This window comes from Nyctereutes procyonoides, unplaced genomic scaffold (genome assembly GCF_905146905.1).
Source record: "Nyctereutes procyonoides isolate TBG_1078 unplaced genomic scaffold, NYPRO_anot_genome, whole genome shotgun sequence".
Lineage (NCBI taxonomy): Eukaryota > Metazoa > Chordata > Mammalia > Carnivora > Canidae > Nyctereutes > Nyctereutes procyonoides.
This window is the reverse complement of record NW_026575139.1, coordinates 11,623,156-11,641,643: the sequence shown is the minus strand read 5'-3', so window position 1 is coordinate 11,641,643 and position 18,488 is coordinate 11,623,156. Positions and strand designations below refer to the sequence as shown.

At 42.1% G+C, this 18,488-nt stretch overlaps 1 protein-coding gene across 1 annotated transcript in view; it reads right to left on the bottom strand.

The window, feature by feature from the left end:
- Positions 1-1,577: 1,577 nt before the first annotated feature.
- Positions 1,578-18,488, bottom strand: part of EFCAB11 (EF-hand calcium binding domain 11) — a 161,348-nt gene continuing 144,437 nt past the window's right edge. Inside the window, exon 6 of the mRNA XM_055303585.1 lies at positions 1,578-2,555. Within this exon, the coding sequence (XP_055159560.1) occupies positions 2,474-2,555 (82 nt within the window). The 3' untranslated portion in view covers positions 1,578-2,473. The remainder of the gene's footprint in view (positions 2,556-18,488) is intronic.

The window sequence follows — 18,488 nt, the reverse complement described above, 5'->3', positions numbered from 1 at the left end:
TGTCTTCCAAAGGATGGAGTTGACCAACTTGCATAGATACCCACCCTTGGACCATTCAACTGAGGGTAGACCAATAAGGTTGCACTATACAGACAGTGTCATGGGACTTGGGGATGAGGGTAGGGACTGGAACCTGGAAGTGAGAAGCTGAAAGCAAAGCTTACAGGATGAGGATTAGAATTGGGCCTAGGGGAAGTGATAAGGAGGGAAAAGTGACATGATCAGCTTCTCACCTCCCCTTTCCTTTTGGTCTTTACTCTAACAGCCTGGACCCTCCTAAGCAGTAAATCCTAGGCGTGCTTTCCATCCTAGACTAGGTACAAGTTCTTCTAAGAAAATGGAATGGCTGCCTTGCTTTTATCAACTTCCACTCCCTGTGACCAACCCTTAGTACACTTGTGAGTGTCCAGTGGCCATGTCTATACCCTAGGTGAACCAGAGTTGACTGATCCAGAGTCCAACTACAGCCTCTTTCTGGGGTCTTTGGACTTGGAACTGAACAGATTATGCACCAATTCCTTTTTGGAACCACGTGAAGCTGATGGTGACTATGGCACATAGGTGGGGTCTGGAGGTACTTGCACTGCTAATTATCTTGAAACTCAGCTGTTTCACTATCTTCCTTATGTTAGACTCCATAAGCTAGCCCAGTATTTTCTAGTAAGTTCCCTTTTCATCTAAGCTCATTGGGGTAGATTTCTGTCATTGAGACTGAAAAAAGTCTGGACTAATCCAGGGTCAAGGGAGTTGCCCGATAGCTATTCCCAGCCTGGCCTCTTGCCTTCCACGTCAACTGGAGAAAGTGAATCCTCTCTTTCTCTTGTCATGTTTCCCGGGAGAAATGAGGTCCAAATAGTGACCACACTTCAAGGTTTTGGCATTCTGGCAATTTCTGAAATACTGCCACTTTGTTGAAGGCTTACTCTAATTTTGATATTTTAAAAAAATCTAAAATCAGTATCACTTATATATTGAGATGAAGACCAATGACTCAACATTTAAGTTATGATGAAAACACTGCCTGAACAAAACTCTACCCAAAGTCAAAAAGGGCTTTCCATCAGCTGAAAAAATCTGTACTAAACTACACAGGATACCTTGGATCTACTTTGTTTTTCAAATATTTCATTTGTACTTCTCAATGATTTTTAGTTTTCTTCACTTTTGATGTTTAGTTTGCTAATTTTTGAACATGATTTTTTTTTTGAACATGATTTTTTAAACAATCTTTTTTTATTTTGGAATACTTTTAGATTTACAGAAAAATTGTGAAGATAGTACTTATTATTAACTAAAGTTCATTCTTCATTAGTGTTTACCTAATGTCCTTTTTTCTATTCCAAGAATATCAAGTTATATTGTTGTATCTCCCTAGGCTCCTTTGATTCCTAAGTTTAAGACCTTATTTTTAAGTCTGTCAATTTAGTTTGTGTTAGAATGATGCCTGTTCCATGTTTCTATTTTACAGATGTGTATTTTTGCTTGATCTTTCAATGTTTACTACTTTTAAAATTTGAATTATATTAGACGTTTTCCTAATGTTAATGTTAATGATTTCTGAACACTTGGAGACAAGCTATTGGCATTGATACCAGCATTTATTTAAACTAAGCGCTGAAGGTCCAGTGTCACAGTGTTTATTTTGGTACAGCAATTACCAGGTCCCACCTGTGGACGGAGGGGCAAAGGGTGGAGAATGTGAACCAGATGGCTAAGGCTTTTGGTGTAGGTGAAGCCACCCAGAACCAGGAAGTGTGCAGCAGGGCACAGTTGGTTAACCATAGGAACCCCAGGCCCAAGCCATCTGAAAGGGCTCTGCCAATAAATCTTTTGCTCCCAATATCCTTCCTTACTGCACTCTGTTCTTCCTCTGTCTACAGCTGGAGAAGACTTAACTTGTGTCAGCCAAATCTGTGTGGGTTTCTCTTTTTCTTTTTTTTAATCTTATACAGCAAGTACCCTAGGGCCATTTTTCCATGATGATTTTGACACTGGGTACATTATCTTAGAGAAATCATAAGTCCTGTTTTCCCAATGCTTTTTTGCTCATTGCTTGGAACATTATAAGTCCTCAGGACACACAGGTGTTATCACTTGTTCAAACAAAGTTGAACACAAGAAGGAAACTGGTACCATTGGCAGGAAAAAGTGACCTCTTTCCGGACAGTAGGAACCAATGAGAATCAGAGGACCAGCAGGTGAGATGGTGAGGACCAGTGAGCGGAGCCTCCCAGCCTGCAGTGTGAGTGGGTGTGATGGGGGCCAGCCCCAGGGGCAGTAATACAAGACTACCTGTAATGACCACCTCTAGGATTCTGAGATGCAAGTAATAGCAGCATCTGAAAACCACAATGGAGAGTTTAATCACAAGTACGCAGCATTATTACATCACTAGCAGAACAGAGTTTGACATTTAAATATACATTACAATCTACTTGTCTCCCCAGAAGTTGCCAAAACCGGCTTACAATAGTTAGGCTTCATTTTGTCCATGGTTCATGGCATATTCAAAGTCTTTAAAGCTGACAAGACCATCTGAGTCTTGATCTACTTCCCTGGAAAATGAAAGAAAAAGTTATTTAGTTATTTACAGATTATTTTTGTCACACTTATGCATCAAGAGCACTCCACAATCTTTGTTTCTTTGCATGTCTACAAGTAAGAGGCACCTACTGGAAGGTGAATTTGATGCCTATTTTTTTTCTTACATTGATAAATGCCTAACGTGGGAAGGAAGGAAAAGGTATATTTAAACCTACAAAAATAATATATTTGATATTCTTAAAGGAATGAAGTCAAATGCACAGGCTTTTAAAGAAAAGCAGAAATGATTGTTTTTCTAGTCATTTTGTGCATTCTTTCTGTATCAACAAATATATATGCGTTACAAAACAGAAATGTGGACTAAACCAATGAGGGGTAAGAAAAACGTTTTGGGAATAAAGAGCAATGATGGGAACAATTATCGACACCTGTGTTGCACTGTCCTTACATCCCTCATCTCATCGAATCTCTGCATGATGCTGTGATGGGTCCACCTTACGGAGACACTAAGTTGAAAGTGGGACACTAATTTCACAAGATCACACTGCTGATAAGTAGCAGACTTGGAACGCAAATCAAGATCATTACATTCCCAAACCAAGGTTCTCCACGGACTCTACTGCACATTACCTCCCTACTTAAATAGAAGGGTCCAAAGAGAAGGGGGTTGTATTGCAATTTCACGTGATTAACTCTTGCTCTGGAAGTCTTTACTGGCCTCGGAAGTTCTGTGAAGTCCTCACAAACATCCAATGAGCTTTTCTGACTCCTATGAAGAGTAGTGAAGATGGGAACCTCTGGCTGGTTGGCTGAGGGTGTGGGTAGCCCCAGCTGGGTTGGCCTTTTTGTCCCTAGAACCCCGGAGACAGGAGCATTGCTCCCTTGACAGGAACAGAGAAATAGCACCCACTCCATATGGGTAAGATAACATAGGACAAAAATCACAGCATTAGAAACACATTTCAACCATTACCAGGAAGAGTAACGTTTATTTAAGAAGTGTATTTGAAAGGATAACTGATGAGTAGTGGCCACCACTCCTCTTTGGGGGGCATTCTAAAACAATGCATTACATTCCTTATGTGGAGCTCTTATGGTTGATGCAAATTACATTTTGCTGAAACAACAAATGGTATCAACCATGACATAGGGCTTTTTAAAGCAAAGACTGGCCCAAGTAACAGAGCCACTAATCACTGTAATAGTTTTAAAGCAGGCTTTTAAAATATTGAATTCTAAAATAAACTTTCTGAATATTTCATGCCAAAGTCTCTGAAGTCTATAATGGTTCTGGATAGTGATGATAATTTTTCATTCTTTTGAAGTAGAGAAAATCCCTACTTCTCTGCCCTAGGGCAAAACCATGTTGCAGTGTGTTAGTAGAAAATGACTGCAGACTGCAGAGGCCATTATTCTTGCTACTTCTTTTGGTAAAATATACATGATGATTTCATGCTATACAAGACCAAAAGCAGAATGTCAGATCTCTTCTAAGGGATTAGAAGTAATCAGTATCACATGATACTGATTATGGCCTAGAAACTGTCCCTTTTATTAAATTAGATAATTGAAGATTCTTAATATTGCCTAAGTATTTTTTTCCCAAGGAATTGGATTAGATAAGTGGCCTTTTTTCTTTCCACTATGAACTGGTATGGTTGAACTATAAATCCTAGGGGGTGGGTTAAGAGGATAACCTAGAAAAGTAATGTTTAGAATAAACTGCTTCCGGTAATATTTTCTCGGTGTGTTTGTTCGCTTACCGAGAGGCTGAATGCTTGTGGAAAAAGGGAATCCCTTTTTGTCAGTAAATAACCTTCATTGTAATTACATTCATTTATTTTTCTGGCTGTCTTTGCCAGAGCTTCCCCATCGTAAAATGGGCACAGTATAACCAAGAAGTGTCAAGATGGAAACATTTATGCATAAGGTTTGTAGTGGCATTTCATTCACATAATGAATGGAGGAGCATCGTGTTTATATTTAGAATGAGCGGTGGTAAAATACTTTCTATCTTCTGACTTTCTCTCCTCATTATGTGTGAGTGTGAGTGTGTGAGAGCAGGTCTGGTTGTCTCAAGGAGGGTGAAGCGGAAATTCACATTTCAGAGCTATAATTTTAAAAGCTGAAATACAGTGTTTTTTTTTTTTCATCGCGGGTAGGATTATTCTGAAGAAGGAAGGTTTCACAGCACCCACACTTAGAGCACAGCATGACCGGAGAGCAGATGTGGCTGGTGGCTAGAAGTGGTGAAGAAACGTCACTAGGTGCCAAGGTCACTGTTCCTGCTCACCGCATTCCACCTCAACGGGAGTCTGCTCTGGTTCTGAGAGGGCAGTGTGCTGTTTTGATGTCACCAACACACATTTAGGCATCAAAAACACTCCACCACCTCTCACCCCAGATGGAAATGAATTCGAGGAGGGTGAGAACTTTTCCTTATTTTTGGCTGTGTCTCCAACTCAGCCCAGAGCAGACGACAAATGTTTGCAGAGAGCATGAATTTGTGGAATCAATGAATCTGGAGAGGCAGCTGACAACATTGTAGAATATCTATCTACCACCTCCCAGGAGGTGCTGGGGGTCAAAGGAAGACGGCATAGGGTATGTCATCACTGCCTTTCCGGAGTCTGGAAACTAGCCAGGGAAATATTCCGCACTGGAGAAGGCACTTAGGAACCACGACTCAGGGACCCGCAAGGAATAGTCAATTATGGTCTCCAGGCCCCAAGTGCATTTTGTCAACACAGATTGGGTACAAGAGACACCATGTGAGATGAGCTCTGGCAAATGAGGCTGCAGAGCAGAACACGGGTGGCAGGAGCCCCTTAATGTCAGGCTGAACAACAACACAGAGATAAATACAGAGCAGGAAATTGGAAACTGAGGCAGATGCTACACATATTTGACTCTAATCTGCCCTGTAGCTGAAGCCCGAGCACTTTATTTTTTTTTTTAAGATTTTATTTATTTATTCATGAGAAACACACAGAGAGAGGCAGGCACACAGGCAGAGTGGGGAAGCAGGCTCTCTGCGGGGAGCCCGATGCGGGACTCGATCCCAGGACCCCTGAGCTGAAGGCAGATGCTCAACCGCTGAGCCACCAGGTGTCCCAGCCTGAGGACTTTAATCCAGCTAAGTAGCAGCGCTTCCACTGGACATGCGGCTATAGATAAAGGTAAATATATTGGTTTCTATTTCAGAACTGGCTTTTCTAAGGAATTGACAAAGCTCATATAGATGTACGAGAGGAAAATAAATGCTGTTAACAACAGTAACTGCTCTCTAGAAATGTAGGTTCAGTTAAATTTAAAGCTTTCTGGTTTGCTGGGTTGTGAGATGCGAAAGGAAGACATGAGACTGATTTGTGGAGCAGAGACTCAGGAGAGCTGAGCTGCTCTGTGTAACTCAGACCCTCGGGTGGAAGAGTATGACAAGCCAGGTGAGAGCACTGGGAGCGGAGCACAGGGTGCTCCATGAAGGGCAACGGCCCGAGTGTGATCACTCAGTGACCACTGATCACTAAGACTCAGGGGTGCGGGGAGCAGAAGGCCTTTACCTAACTGCTACGTCTACCATGTGCTTCAGAGGTGGCTGTTACTTGTTATAACCTCCCGTGTCTCCACCAAAGGGTGCGACAGGCATGTGCTCCATTGAGGATGGTGTTTGTGTGTGTGTGTGTGTGGGGGGGGGTTGTGTGTTCTGTGTTGATTGCAGAGCTGAAGACTGAGTTAGGAGAGGAGACCCACCTGAGCAGGTCCAGGAGTGAGCAAGGAAAGTGGGGGGAATGGTCAGAGGATCCATCCGCTGAATTACTGCAGAGAAATGAGAACTCAGAGCCATGGGCCTTCTGGAAATTGCAGAAAAGCTTCGAAGCGCTTTAAAATCCTCTGGGGTGTGGAATAGGCCTTCCAGGCAACGCTATTTGAACTGTGAAGTTCAGGGACACCCAGGCTGACACTGGGACATGTTGAGCATTTCAAGCAAAACTAGACTGTGTCCACTTAGCTAAGTTCTGACAGTTTTCTGTTAAAATAAAAACATTTTTCTGACTCATCTTATCAGTGGTTATAATTACTTTCATCAGCATGAGCATCAGCATTTGTCTGTGGCCCCGACTTGTTAAGCGAGATTCTGTTCTCTCCTTTTTGTGATGCTGTGTGGACTCCAACAGCTGGACTAGATGTGCTCCTGTGGCCCAGAGGCTGGCTGGTCCCCACCTGAAGGAGCCAGGGCTTCGCACAGCGCATCTGTTACTGAGGTAGGCCGTAGAGCTGCTTTGGTACTTTCTTTTTAAAGATTTTATTTATTTATTCATAGAGACACACAGAGAGAGGCAGAAACACAGGCAGAGGGAGAAGCAGGCTCCATGCAGGGAGCCCGACGCGGAACTCGATCCCAGGTCTCCAGGATCAGACCCCAGGCTGCAGGCGGCACTAAACCGCTGCACCACCGGGGCTGCCCTGCTTTGATACTTTCTGAAGAGAAATACAGTGGTTTTTCGAATTTTAAAAATATATAAATAGTGACTGTTTTTCACAAGTAGTGTTTCTTGCGGGAAAATATTTACATTATAACTATTTCTTGTAATATTCAGAAAGTACCTATTTCTTGGAAAATAGTTTTTGTAAAATAACTCAAGGGAGTCAGCCGCATGGCCAGCTCTCGCAAGCCAGATTTCAGACTGGAGTACGTGCTTTTGCCCAGGTTACTTAAAAAAATAATAATAATAATTTTTTAAAACTGAAAAAGAAGGATAGAAACAAAGAGGGGATGGTTTAATTTCATTACATTGAGACAATGGGACTATTCTCTATCAAAATGATACAGACACTATAAATGTGACATTAAGTGGAAACAAATACAAACTGGTATGTATTATAATTGCAGTCTTACAAACACCTAATTCATTTGGGCAGAAACTTCTCTTTTGGGTCCTTTTGCCTTAGTGTTTTATTAATATTAGTGCTATTTCTTAGCTATTTCTCAACTGAAGGAGTATTTTCTTTTAGTCCAAATTTTCTTTTTAGATGGCCTTATTTTACAATACGTAAATCGTCAACAGCTAGAGCAGGGTTTGGGCTGGAGGATCCTTTGCCATGTGGGGCTGTCCTGTGTACTGCAGCATCCCTGGGCTCTACCGTCATGACGTCAGGGGCTCCCTCTCTCCTCATTCCCCAGCTGTGACAGCCCCAAATGTCTCCAGATATTGCCAAGGTCCCTTGAGGTGCAAAATCGTCCCTGGTTCGAAAACACTAAGCTAGAGGAACCTCAGTTAGAGGCAATTCTTTGGAACATTCCAGCTATATCTACACTTACTAAAATAATTAAAGGCTTTTTTTTTTCTTAACAAGTGATTTCAGGGGCAGCTGAGGCACACATATACTTGGATGGATTATGCAGATAATTGCCCCAATGCTCTGCCTCGCTGACACTAAAGTTCTGAATTGAGCCCAGAGAAGACCGCACTCGAGAGGCAGGCTCTTGGTGTGATAACAGAGCCAGTGACAGGCATATCTGTGTTCCCAGCAATACACTGACAGACAGCAATTATTTTGAGTCACTGTGATAGTCACACGGGGTTTTGAAAGTTGACGCTGTATTTGATTCACCTGCAACATGAATGAGAAATTTAATGTGGAGGCAAAGACTTAAATTAGAAAAGTTTTCTTGGTGGAATTTGGGGGGTGGGGGACCAAGGAGAGAGAATCTCTTTCTCTTTGATTCTTTACGGAATAATTTAAACTAAAGTCAAAACTGCCATCACATTAGGGACAAAGCTGTCATCCTGACTGAACAGTGAGAATAGAAATTACCCTCCAAGCAAGGAGCCCCTGCTGGGGATGAGAGGACCCGCCAATTGAAGATGTGATGATGACAGCTTCTCCCGCGAGCAGCCTTCTCTTCTGAGGAGCCCGCTGGTTCTTTCCACCCGTGTGCTTGCCTCTTTGTTGATGAGAGTCCTGCAGGGCTCTCCGGCAATCCGGTTGGTAATGTGTTTATTAATTTTACCTTTTTCAAGACACGTGTTAAGAAAAGCCATTCAGGCACGCAGGAAAGAGAAGAGAGATGTGGAGAGGGCTTTCTGGTCTTTTCTAGGTAGATTCCTGGGTGACTTGGGTGGTTCAGTGTGCAAGGGACCCCACGTGCCCACCTCGTGTTCTCACCCTGGTCTTGGAGCCCAGCCACGGCTGCAGGCCCAACCGTCGGGGTGCCCCCCACCAGTGTCTCTCACTGTCTTCTTGGGACTGCTAACACCTGGGTGTGGCACCTGTGCCTGGTGCGGTACCAGTGTCAGTGGACTTTGGCTCTCTCCTGTCCCTCAGGCAAGCTGGCAACTCTGAGCTCCTGCTCTCGGCTCACTGGAGGTTCTGGTGGCATCGAGCTCTAGCCGCTTCCAGAAGTAACGTACTTGGTCAACAGACCCCTGTACTGGCTTCCCCTCATTCTCTCTTCAGCTCTTGCTCATGGAGGTTATTTCTCAAACCTCACCAAAGCTCTGCTTTTGGGAAGAACCCAGGCTGAGACATGGTGGCAAGTTTATTTTGAGAGATGAAGTTCTCCCAGGGCATTTAATTGCCATCAGCAATTACATGTCACATCAGATTCCATTCAGTTAAGGGGTATCCCACAACTTGAAACAGATGAGTGTTCCTCTGGAAAAAATTTTAGAGCAAATGAAGTACTGCCTTTAAGAAGAGCTCTGGTTTGAAGCTCCAGACAGGAGTTCACCAGAGAATGAAAGGAGCAGTTCTCTCTAATCTATGTGTCTTTTTTTTTTTTTAATTTATTTGAGAGAGAGACCACTAGCATAAATAGGAGGAGGGGAAGAAGGAGAAGCAGACTTCCCGTTGAGCAGAGAGCCTGACTCGGGGCTCGATCCCAGGACCCTGAGATCATGACCTGAGCCGAAGGGAGACACCTAACCGACTGAGCCACCCAGGAACCCCTAATATATGTGTCTTATTTAATAATAAATAGTCTGTCAGAAATTACTTGTTCCTTCAGCATGAGGACAATATACTCCTAACTATAAGACAATACTTTGGCCTTATGGATACAGAGGTACAGCCATGGACTGGCCATGAGCAGGTGGTGGAATTGGCAATGTAGGATCAACGGCGAAGGATAAAACGATGGCCAGACCAGGTCAGGAACAAAAAGTGACACAAGCCAGGCAAGGCTTAGGCCTCATTAAGACCAGGCTCAGCTTCTAAATGGAGGACACAGTGGATATTGCTGGGTCCTTCTTTGGCATCCATCCTACACCTCTGTGCTACTCAGCAGCACATGTGAGATTCAGGTGTGATTCAGGTAGATTATTTGCCACCCCAAGTTCCAGGAATGGGAGCTAACTGGCCAAAGCCAAGAACTATAATTCTGGCCTCCTAACCACAGTGACTAGGCTCAAGGACTGATTGGCCAAGTGGTACATGGCATTTCTCCCCTGACTGCTACTGACTGACTGGTAAAGAGTTGGTTCCACCATAATGAACCTAGGCATTTTGTTTGTGAGTTAAGGAGAAGCCCTTTCCTTAGAGAGCTGGGATGCAGAAGTGAGGCTTGGTATTACAACAGTCCGTTTCCTACCACAAGGATGCAATCTCCACAGGTCTGTGAGCCGATAGTACATTGATCCAAAAATTTCTGCACATGCTTGTAAATGTCAATTATCAGTCTGAGAATGGGGCTACCCACAGTGACAGAGTCAGAAGAACAGCAGAGTGGGCTGGCGCCTAATCAGACCAGGACTGAAGCATTCCTGTGGTCAAAATCTTTAGTCTCCTGACCCAATAAAGTCCCTGGGCTGTTCAAGGTGATCTGAAATGGATTCCTGATACTTTCAAATTAAAGTCTTCTGACATATGGTAATGTATCCTTTCTGAAATCTTGTCTAAACCTTGCAGTATCTGGAACTTAGGACATGGGATAGATACTCATAAATACAATATTTTTGAAATGATTATCCCATTTTGAAACGAATCTTAAAATCAGATTTTCTTGTTAGGTGCTATCTCAAGATTCGGGATCATTCTCCACAGTTCTGAATTCTAAAGAAGTTACTTTTCTTGCTGCATCCAACAAAAATCTCTATTTGCAGCGCCTTAACTGTGATTATGCGTTGAAAGAGGCTATTGATGGAACCAATATGTTTTTTTCCTTAAAGAGCCACAGGATAGATTCTCCAGTCCAAGACAAAAAAGAAAAATGGATGTGAAATGCAGTCACAGCTGGCAAAAGTGATTAACTATAAATAATGACTCACTTTTTCCTATTTACTAGGTCTTAAAAATGAGGAGTCTTATTTAAAGCTAGAAATATTTTAAAAGGAGGAAAGAATATAATTTCAGTATGCTTGATTATTGACTACTTGTGGGCATGTGGATAAATGCAATCAACATACAGCCCGATGTCTCACTTCCGGAAAACAGTGTCATATTCCTTCTCTAGCAAGTGTTTTAGCAGAGCTGCTAATAAATAGTGACATGATCTTTTTTCTCAGTTTGAATCTCTGGAAGAGAAATTGTGATGTAAGAAAATAGCACAGATCACGCAGCTTTAAGGATGAAGAACAAAGCCAAAGTGAACATCTTTGAACCAATTATATATATAAAAAATCGGTTCCTACGCTTTTGGGTCACTAGACCTTCCATTCCTTCCCCACAGTAGATCTGTGTGACAGGCTCACTCTGAATATGGCAGGGGGTAGGCAGCATGCTTCAGCAGAGCTTTCGTCTCAGCTAGGCTGTGTGACCTTAGGCAAGTGTCTTAGCCACTCTGAAGGCCAAGCTTTTCACTTGTCAAGAATGGCTGGGCTAGGGATCCCTGGGTGGCGCAGCGGTTTGGCGCTTGCCTTTGGCCCAGGGCGCGATCGTGGAGACCCGGGATCGAATCCCACATCAGGCTCCCGGTGCATGGAGCCTGCTTCTCCCTCTGCCTGTGTCTCTGCCTCTCTCTCTCTCTGTGACTATCATAAATAAATAAAAATTAAAAAAAAAAAGAATGGCTGGGCTATGATTTGCCAAGATTTGATACAGCTCAAAATTTTGATGAATCTAAGCTGGATCTTAATATACAACTTAGTGTCTTTGTGCACAGAACATTTAAAAATACAACCGAACTCCTGTTAGCTATTTTTGTCTTCAAAAAGTACTTTGAATCTTTAACCCCACGGACAGTGGTAAAGAACCATACACATATCTAAATGTAAATGGGGGGGGGGAATGTTCCTTCCTTCAACAGTGTGAAATATGAATGGAGATAAAGCCATTTCTATTTCAAATATATAATCACTTCAGCTGAGATATCTAGTATCATCTTGAACTTGATTATGAGATAAAAGAAATGGGACAGAGATGGCAATCATTTAATCTCTTAAGAACAGCTATTCTGAAGAGCTTTTCACTCTCTGCTCAATAGATTTCTCGCAGGTTATGATCCGGCTAGAAAGAAAGCATAATGATGAGGAAAATTATGTTTTCAATAACACACGCTTTTACAGTACGAGTTCTTCCACAAAGGAGGCAATAAAATGAACTCTGACCAGTTTAACAGATGGCGTAATGGCTCAGTGCACAGATGTGGCCTCTCTGAAAGCAACAAGTTCATATCCTTGACGGGAGGTTTAGGAATGAGCTGAACTTTCAAGTGCCGTGTGGGAAAGATTACATACTTCCAGACAAGAAAGCAGAGTATGAGTGGGCTCGGAAGCTTGGAGAGGTGGTCCAAAAGAACAAGGCTTAATGAGCTTCATTTTGCTAATGCAACAAACAGACTTGAAGTTGAAATATGAACCATAAACATTCAAGCCGTTTAGAAATCCCTGCTAATAACATTGTTAGCCACTGTTGTGAGAGGAAGCTTGCTTTTTAAAAGCATATTTCCTCGGAGTCAGAAGATACCAATTGTCAAATGATGCTTATCTTCTCGAACAGTATCATGTTTTCAAGTAGAACGTGTTTTTAATAGTACCTGATAGGGAGACTGTAGAGTTTTTTTTGTTGGCTATTCCCGCCCCCCCCCCTTTTTTTTTAGGAAATTTGGTAAGTTAAATCTAAATTTTCTCTGGAAAAGCAAAAGTGCCAGAAGACTCAGAATATTTTTTAGAAAATAAATGTGGCATCAAAACATAATATAAAGCTTCAATGAGTAAAATAGTGTGTGTGATTGAGATCCAGCAATCAATGAGGGAGAATAACATTCAGAATATATATATAGGAATTCGCCAAAGGTCAAAAGGAGCATTTCAAATCGGTGGATTATGAAACAGGTTGGTAAGAAAAGGAGCCAGGATAATGGGTTATCCATTCTGACATGGGTGAAGTTTGACTCCAGGGCAGAGCTTGCTTATATGTTCCATAAAACTTATTTCCCTTTCTTCCTGAAAACATAGCTAAACCACATTTTCCAGCCTCCCTTACAATTAGATGAGACTGGAGTTCTGGCAATGGAATGATAATAATGTAATAATAGAGAAACAAAAACTAGCCATTGCTCATCTAATTAAAAGCATTCACATTTCAAAGGAGAGTACAGAACCTGACAGTCACCCTGGGGACTGTGACGTGGCCAAATCACACTGTGCTAGTGAAGCCTCACCAAAAATCCAAGGGACTTGCTCTATATAGCTTAGTTATAGAAACATTACTTAAAAATTTTATGTCTTTTTTTTCCCATTAAATGAGGATGCAGGAATTTATAAAAATTAATATTTTTAATTGCTTACACTTTAGTTTTAAATAATCCACTTAAGAAAATAAGATTTTACATCTCAGCTCATTTCCAATCGATGTGCATCACTGAGCCAGTAGGAAATCTGGCCTTAGTTCAGAATAATTATAATAAATTACTTATGCTTTCGTTTACAACATGCTCCCGCCATTTGAAACCTCTGGGTCTGTGGACAATGATAAACAACATAAAAAATGCATAACATTTCATAATGAAATAATTTCCTCATATTATCAGAAGCTGTTTATTAATAAAGCCCACCTATAATTGCAAAGTCACACCAAATCGGATGACCATCAGGGCTTTTAATATGAGAATTTCAGTCGCAAGAGATAAAGAAGGTTCAGAGGGCACATGACAGGTGTTTGGAAAATTATGAAATGCAGAGAATATGAACATGGCTGAATTAATCAATTCCCAGGCTAAGACCAAGGGACTCCAAGTACAAGATCGGAGGGGATATTTTAGGACTGAAACCTAGGAGTGCTTCTTCATACAACAGCTAGAAAACAGGACTTGCTTTCTATCCCTGAAATGAAAATAAAATTCTCAAGGCTGGTATGGGGATGGAGAAAGAAAGAGGATGGACGTACCCTTCTTAATGAGGTTGCACAAACTGCAAGATACTCCCACCCCCCGCCCCACTCCGTCACCCCAGCGGCCCCGATCCTCTCCCCTCCTGCCCAGCACTAAGAATTACTTTTCTGGTGGGTGACCACTGGCATGGCATTGGCCTTAATGGGTAGGTGGGTGGGGGAGAAGAGCCTCCAGATGTTTTGGGCTGAGAACAGCAACTGGCTCATCATGAGGGGTTTCAACACTGCGGACATCACTAAGCCAGCGAGGGGGTGTTGGCGGGGCTCTTCCTAGCCTTGGGAAGAAACTGGCCTCTCCCATAAATGGCCACACTAATACCGATCTCAGAGATTCAAATTACTAGCCCCATCCAGTGTGACATTTTATGCCCATTATCTAGTCTCTCCAGCCTCCAGGCAGGGCCACATCATTGATTACGGAGATTTTCAGCCACTAAAAGAGATCCTGATCATCATTAAAGACATTAAGTGTTGATCTGCACTGACTAAGTGAGTTAAAAGGTTCGTGCCCTTCTAGTTAACAACTCAGAGAGGCTATTTCAGGATATTTATTAAACAAATTAAGTATTTACATTATGCTCAAGCACAGAGGCAGTCACTGAGTGCATAAGGGTGAGAAGATGAAACCAAGAGAATTTATGATGGCAAAACTCTGCTTTTTCAGTTTCCTAGAAATGGGTGCTGAGGACCCACCAAATGCTTGGGAGTTTGAGGTGGGCAGGCATCAAGGGTATCCTGATGACCACCTACACAAAGCTTTTTTTTTTTTATTCATGAGAGACACAGAGAGGGAGAGAGGGAGAGAGGCAGAGACACAGGCAGAGGCAGAAGTAGGCTCCATGCAGGGAGCCCGATGTGGGACTCGATCCCGGGACTCCAGGATCAGGCCCCGGGCCAAAGGCAGGTGCTAAACTGCTGAGCCACCCAGGGATCCCCACAAAGCTTTTTAATGTAGCTAAACTAAGGTAACCAGAAGTTCACCCTGATTCCAGATGTTTTCCTTCTAGAATGTAAAAAAAAGCAGTGCTTAGGGGACTGGAGAGACAATTTAGGAAATCTTCAAAATCTAAAGGCTAAAGAAAATGGGTGAGTATATTTCTCCTACAATCCCCCCCCTTCACACACACACACACACACACACACACACAATTAAAAATTTTAATCCCATAATAATAATGGACCTGACCTAAAAAATTTATTTTCTTTAGCCTATGGTATACACTGTGGCAAAGTTTTCTCGAATACAGCAATAGACTATGAATACCAGATCATCTGTGTTGTGATTATTCTTAGTTTTCCTCCTACTTGGCTATAACCCTGCAGTGGGCAGAGATGGATACATCTTGTTCACTGTGCTGTTCTTACACCTGACACAGTCCCTGGCACATACTAGCTGCAAAAAACGTGTGCTGAATACATGAACATGTTAACAGGAGAGTCTGGAGATGGGAGAAAAGAACTATTGCTCACCATTCCATGATCCTGAACCAGTTGCTATGATCATTTTGGCACTTTTCCTTCTGATTAGCATTAGAGCACCTTGTATCCCATTTTAAACATAATATGAACATTTCCCCCATGGCTCTAGTCTGTATTTTCATTTTTAATGGCTATATGTGATTTATCAAATGGATTTATAATGGATATACTTATTTGTTGGGGCTTTCAAAAAGCCTTTTTGCTTTTATAACTTGTCAATGAACACATTCAATAAAAATGCTTTTTCTTAGAAATAGGTTACTGAGTTCATTTACCCATTCGTGGGATGCCCTAAGAACCCACTATGGACCAGGTGCATCAGGTTCTGAAGATGTGGGGAAAAAAGAAAGAGTTCTTCACACCTTTTAGTCCAGCCAGAGAGAATTAAGTAATTCCGAGCAAAGTAAAATCACCAGTGTGCTGAGTGCTCTGAAGGAAAGAGAGAAGGTGCTATGAGATGGTGGGACAGAGGACTGGGCAGGGAGGTCAGGGCATCGATCCAGAGGACGCAGAATGGGGGTGAAACCTGAGGGATGAGACATAGTTGGGAGGTGCAGAAGGGCTTTTCAGGCAGAGGGAACAGCATGTGTGAGGGCCTCGTGGCAAGAGAGAACAAGACATGTTCAAGAAAGGAAAGAGCCCATGTGGCCAGGACACAGGGTGAAGATGAGTGTAGAGCCCCGTAAAGCTGGAGGGTGAACAGGATAAGACTAGTTGGAGCTGGCAGGCCACGTAAGGGCTTTGGTCATAATCCAAGGGGTGTGAGAAGCCCTGAAGTGCTTCAAGGAGAGGGCTAACATGCTTAGAAATTTTGAAAGCTCATCCTTGCTGAGCAGACAGACTAATGTCCCCCCGTCAAAGATGTCCCAGAATGTTTGATGATGTCACATGAGAAAGGAACAGTAGGGCTGCTGATGGAATTAAGATCGCCGACCTTAAAATGGGGGAGATTACCCCTGATTATCCAGGTGGGCCCTTTGTAATCTCGAGGGTCCTTAAAAGTGGAAGGAGGGGAGAAGTCAGAGAGAGCATGGAAATTGCTAAGCTACTGGCTATGAAGACAGAGGAAGGTACCGTGAGCCAAGGAATGCAGGCAGCCTCCAGAAACTCCAGAAGAGTGAGGAAGCAGATGTGCCCCTGGAGCCTCCAGAAGTAATGCAGCCCTACTGACACCTTGATTTTAGGCCAGTGAGGGCCACTTTAGATTTCTGACCTCCAGAACTAAAAGGCAATGCATGTGTGTTGCTTTAAGTCACGAAGTCAAGGGTATATTGTGACAGAGGCTACAGGAAATTAACATGAGGGGGGAAGGTGATGAATCTGGTTTTGGATATTTAAGCTTTACATGGCCTTGACATGAAGAAAATGAACATTTGGAAGTACTCGCCTGTTTAGTCACTCCCCTAACAAGGTGTATGATTTTTAAATAAATTAATTTACTGCTCACGAACTCACTTTTATCATCTATGAAAAGAAAATATATTTAAGGTTGATTCCAGTTCTAAATCTTGGAGTTTATAAGCTTAAAAGAAAGAAACAAATATGCTTTTCACTTAGATTCCTATTAAGTACTTGGCAATCACTGGGGAAAAATATTAAAAGATATTAAAAAGAGTGGATCTAAACTGAAGGGGGAAAGATTCCAATTTTTTAAGAAGAACCCAAAGTATAAAATAAACTGGAAATACCTTAATAACAAATGTGTTGAATTTGTATTTAAAAAAGTACCAAATTCCACTGAGACTTGCAAAAGGCTATTTGAAAGTGTGGAGGGGCATGCCATATGTGTATTCCTGAATGGGAAGACTAAATGTTGTAAAGATGCCAAATTCTTCCCAATTAATTTATAGGTTGAATGCAGTTTTCATCAAAACCCCAAAGGGAGATTTTTAGAACTCCACAAAAATGATTCTACCATTCATCTGGAAAATAAATAGGCAGGAAGACCTGAGAACAATTTGAAAATGAGGAATACTTGGTCTGAGAACACACTATAAGAATTGGGACGGGAGGGGGGGAGAGTGTGTGTTTTTTGTGTAAGGAGACTAGGGAATAAAACAAATCACAGCCTGGAGAGGTCTGGGTATGTATTAAAAAATCTCAGCAGAGAATATGATAATGAAAGCATGGTATATAAATAGGAACTATCTAATAAATGATAATGGAAAAACTGGCTATTTGTACGCAAAAATGTTTAGATCGTCACTCCATGATATATACTCAAGTGAATTCTAGATACATAAAAGTGCCAGATAGTCTTAAAATTCAAACCACAGGTTCAAACCACCACAAAAAATGGATGTGAATATTAACTTGGTCTTAAGATGAGGAAAACTTTCTTAGTATAAAAGTAAATGGAAGAAATTCTGAAGGAAAAGGTCACAGATTTAAATATATGAAAACTTAAAATTTCTGCACTTCAAAAAAAAACATAAAAAGAAAAGAAAAACTGGAAAAATGGTTATAATAAGAATGGAAATGGGTAAATGTTCTCATTATGGAAGAAAAATAGACAGGTATAGATGAAGGAATAGAAAGAACTGACGAGGGATCCCTGGGTGGTGCAGCGGTTTGGCGCCTGCCTTTGGCCCAGGGCGTGATCCTGGAGACCCGGGATCGAATCCCACATCGGGCTCCCGGTGCATGGAGCCTGCTTCTCCCTCTGCCTGTGTCTCTGCCCCTCTCTCTCTCTATCATAAATAGATAAAAAAAAAAAAAAAGAAAGAAAGAACTGACGAGTGTGTGAAAATGTTCAATATTATAAGCAATCAATGAAAAAAAAAAACCTCCAAAAAATGAGATAGTACTGTCACCTGTTAGACCACAAGCAAAGATGTGAAAAGTGAATGACATGGGGTCGTTGCAGAGCGCATGGTGAGAGGGGCAGATGCTGCGGGAGGGGCTGTCACCTGTTACTGGGAATGAGATAAGAAGAATCAAGAGTCGTAAAAACGACACAACAAGTTCATATCCCCTAATATGTATTCTCAGGTCCAGGAACCTCTCCTAAGGAAGTAACAAAAGTGCAAATACATTCGTCACAGAGGCCTTTTAAAAAGTGAAAATAGGGGGATCCCTGGGTGGTGCAGCGGTTTAGCGCCACCTTCGTCCCGGGGCCTGACCCTGGAGTCCCGGGA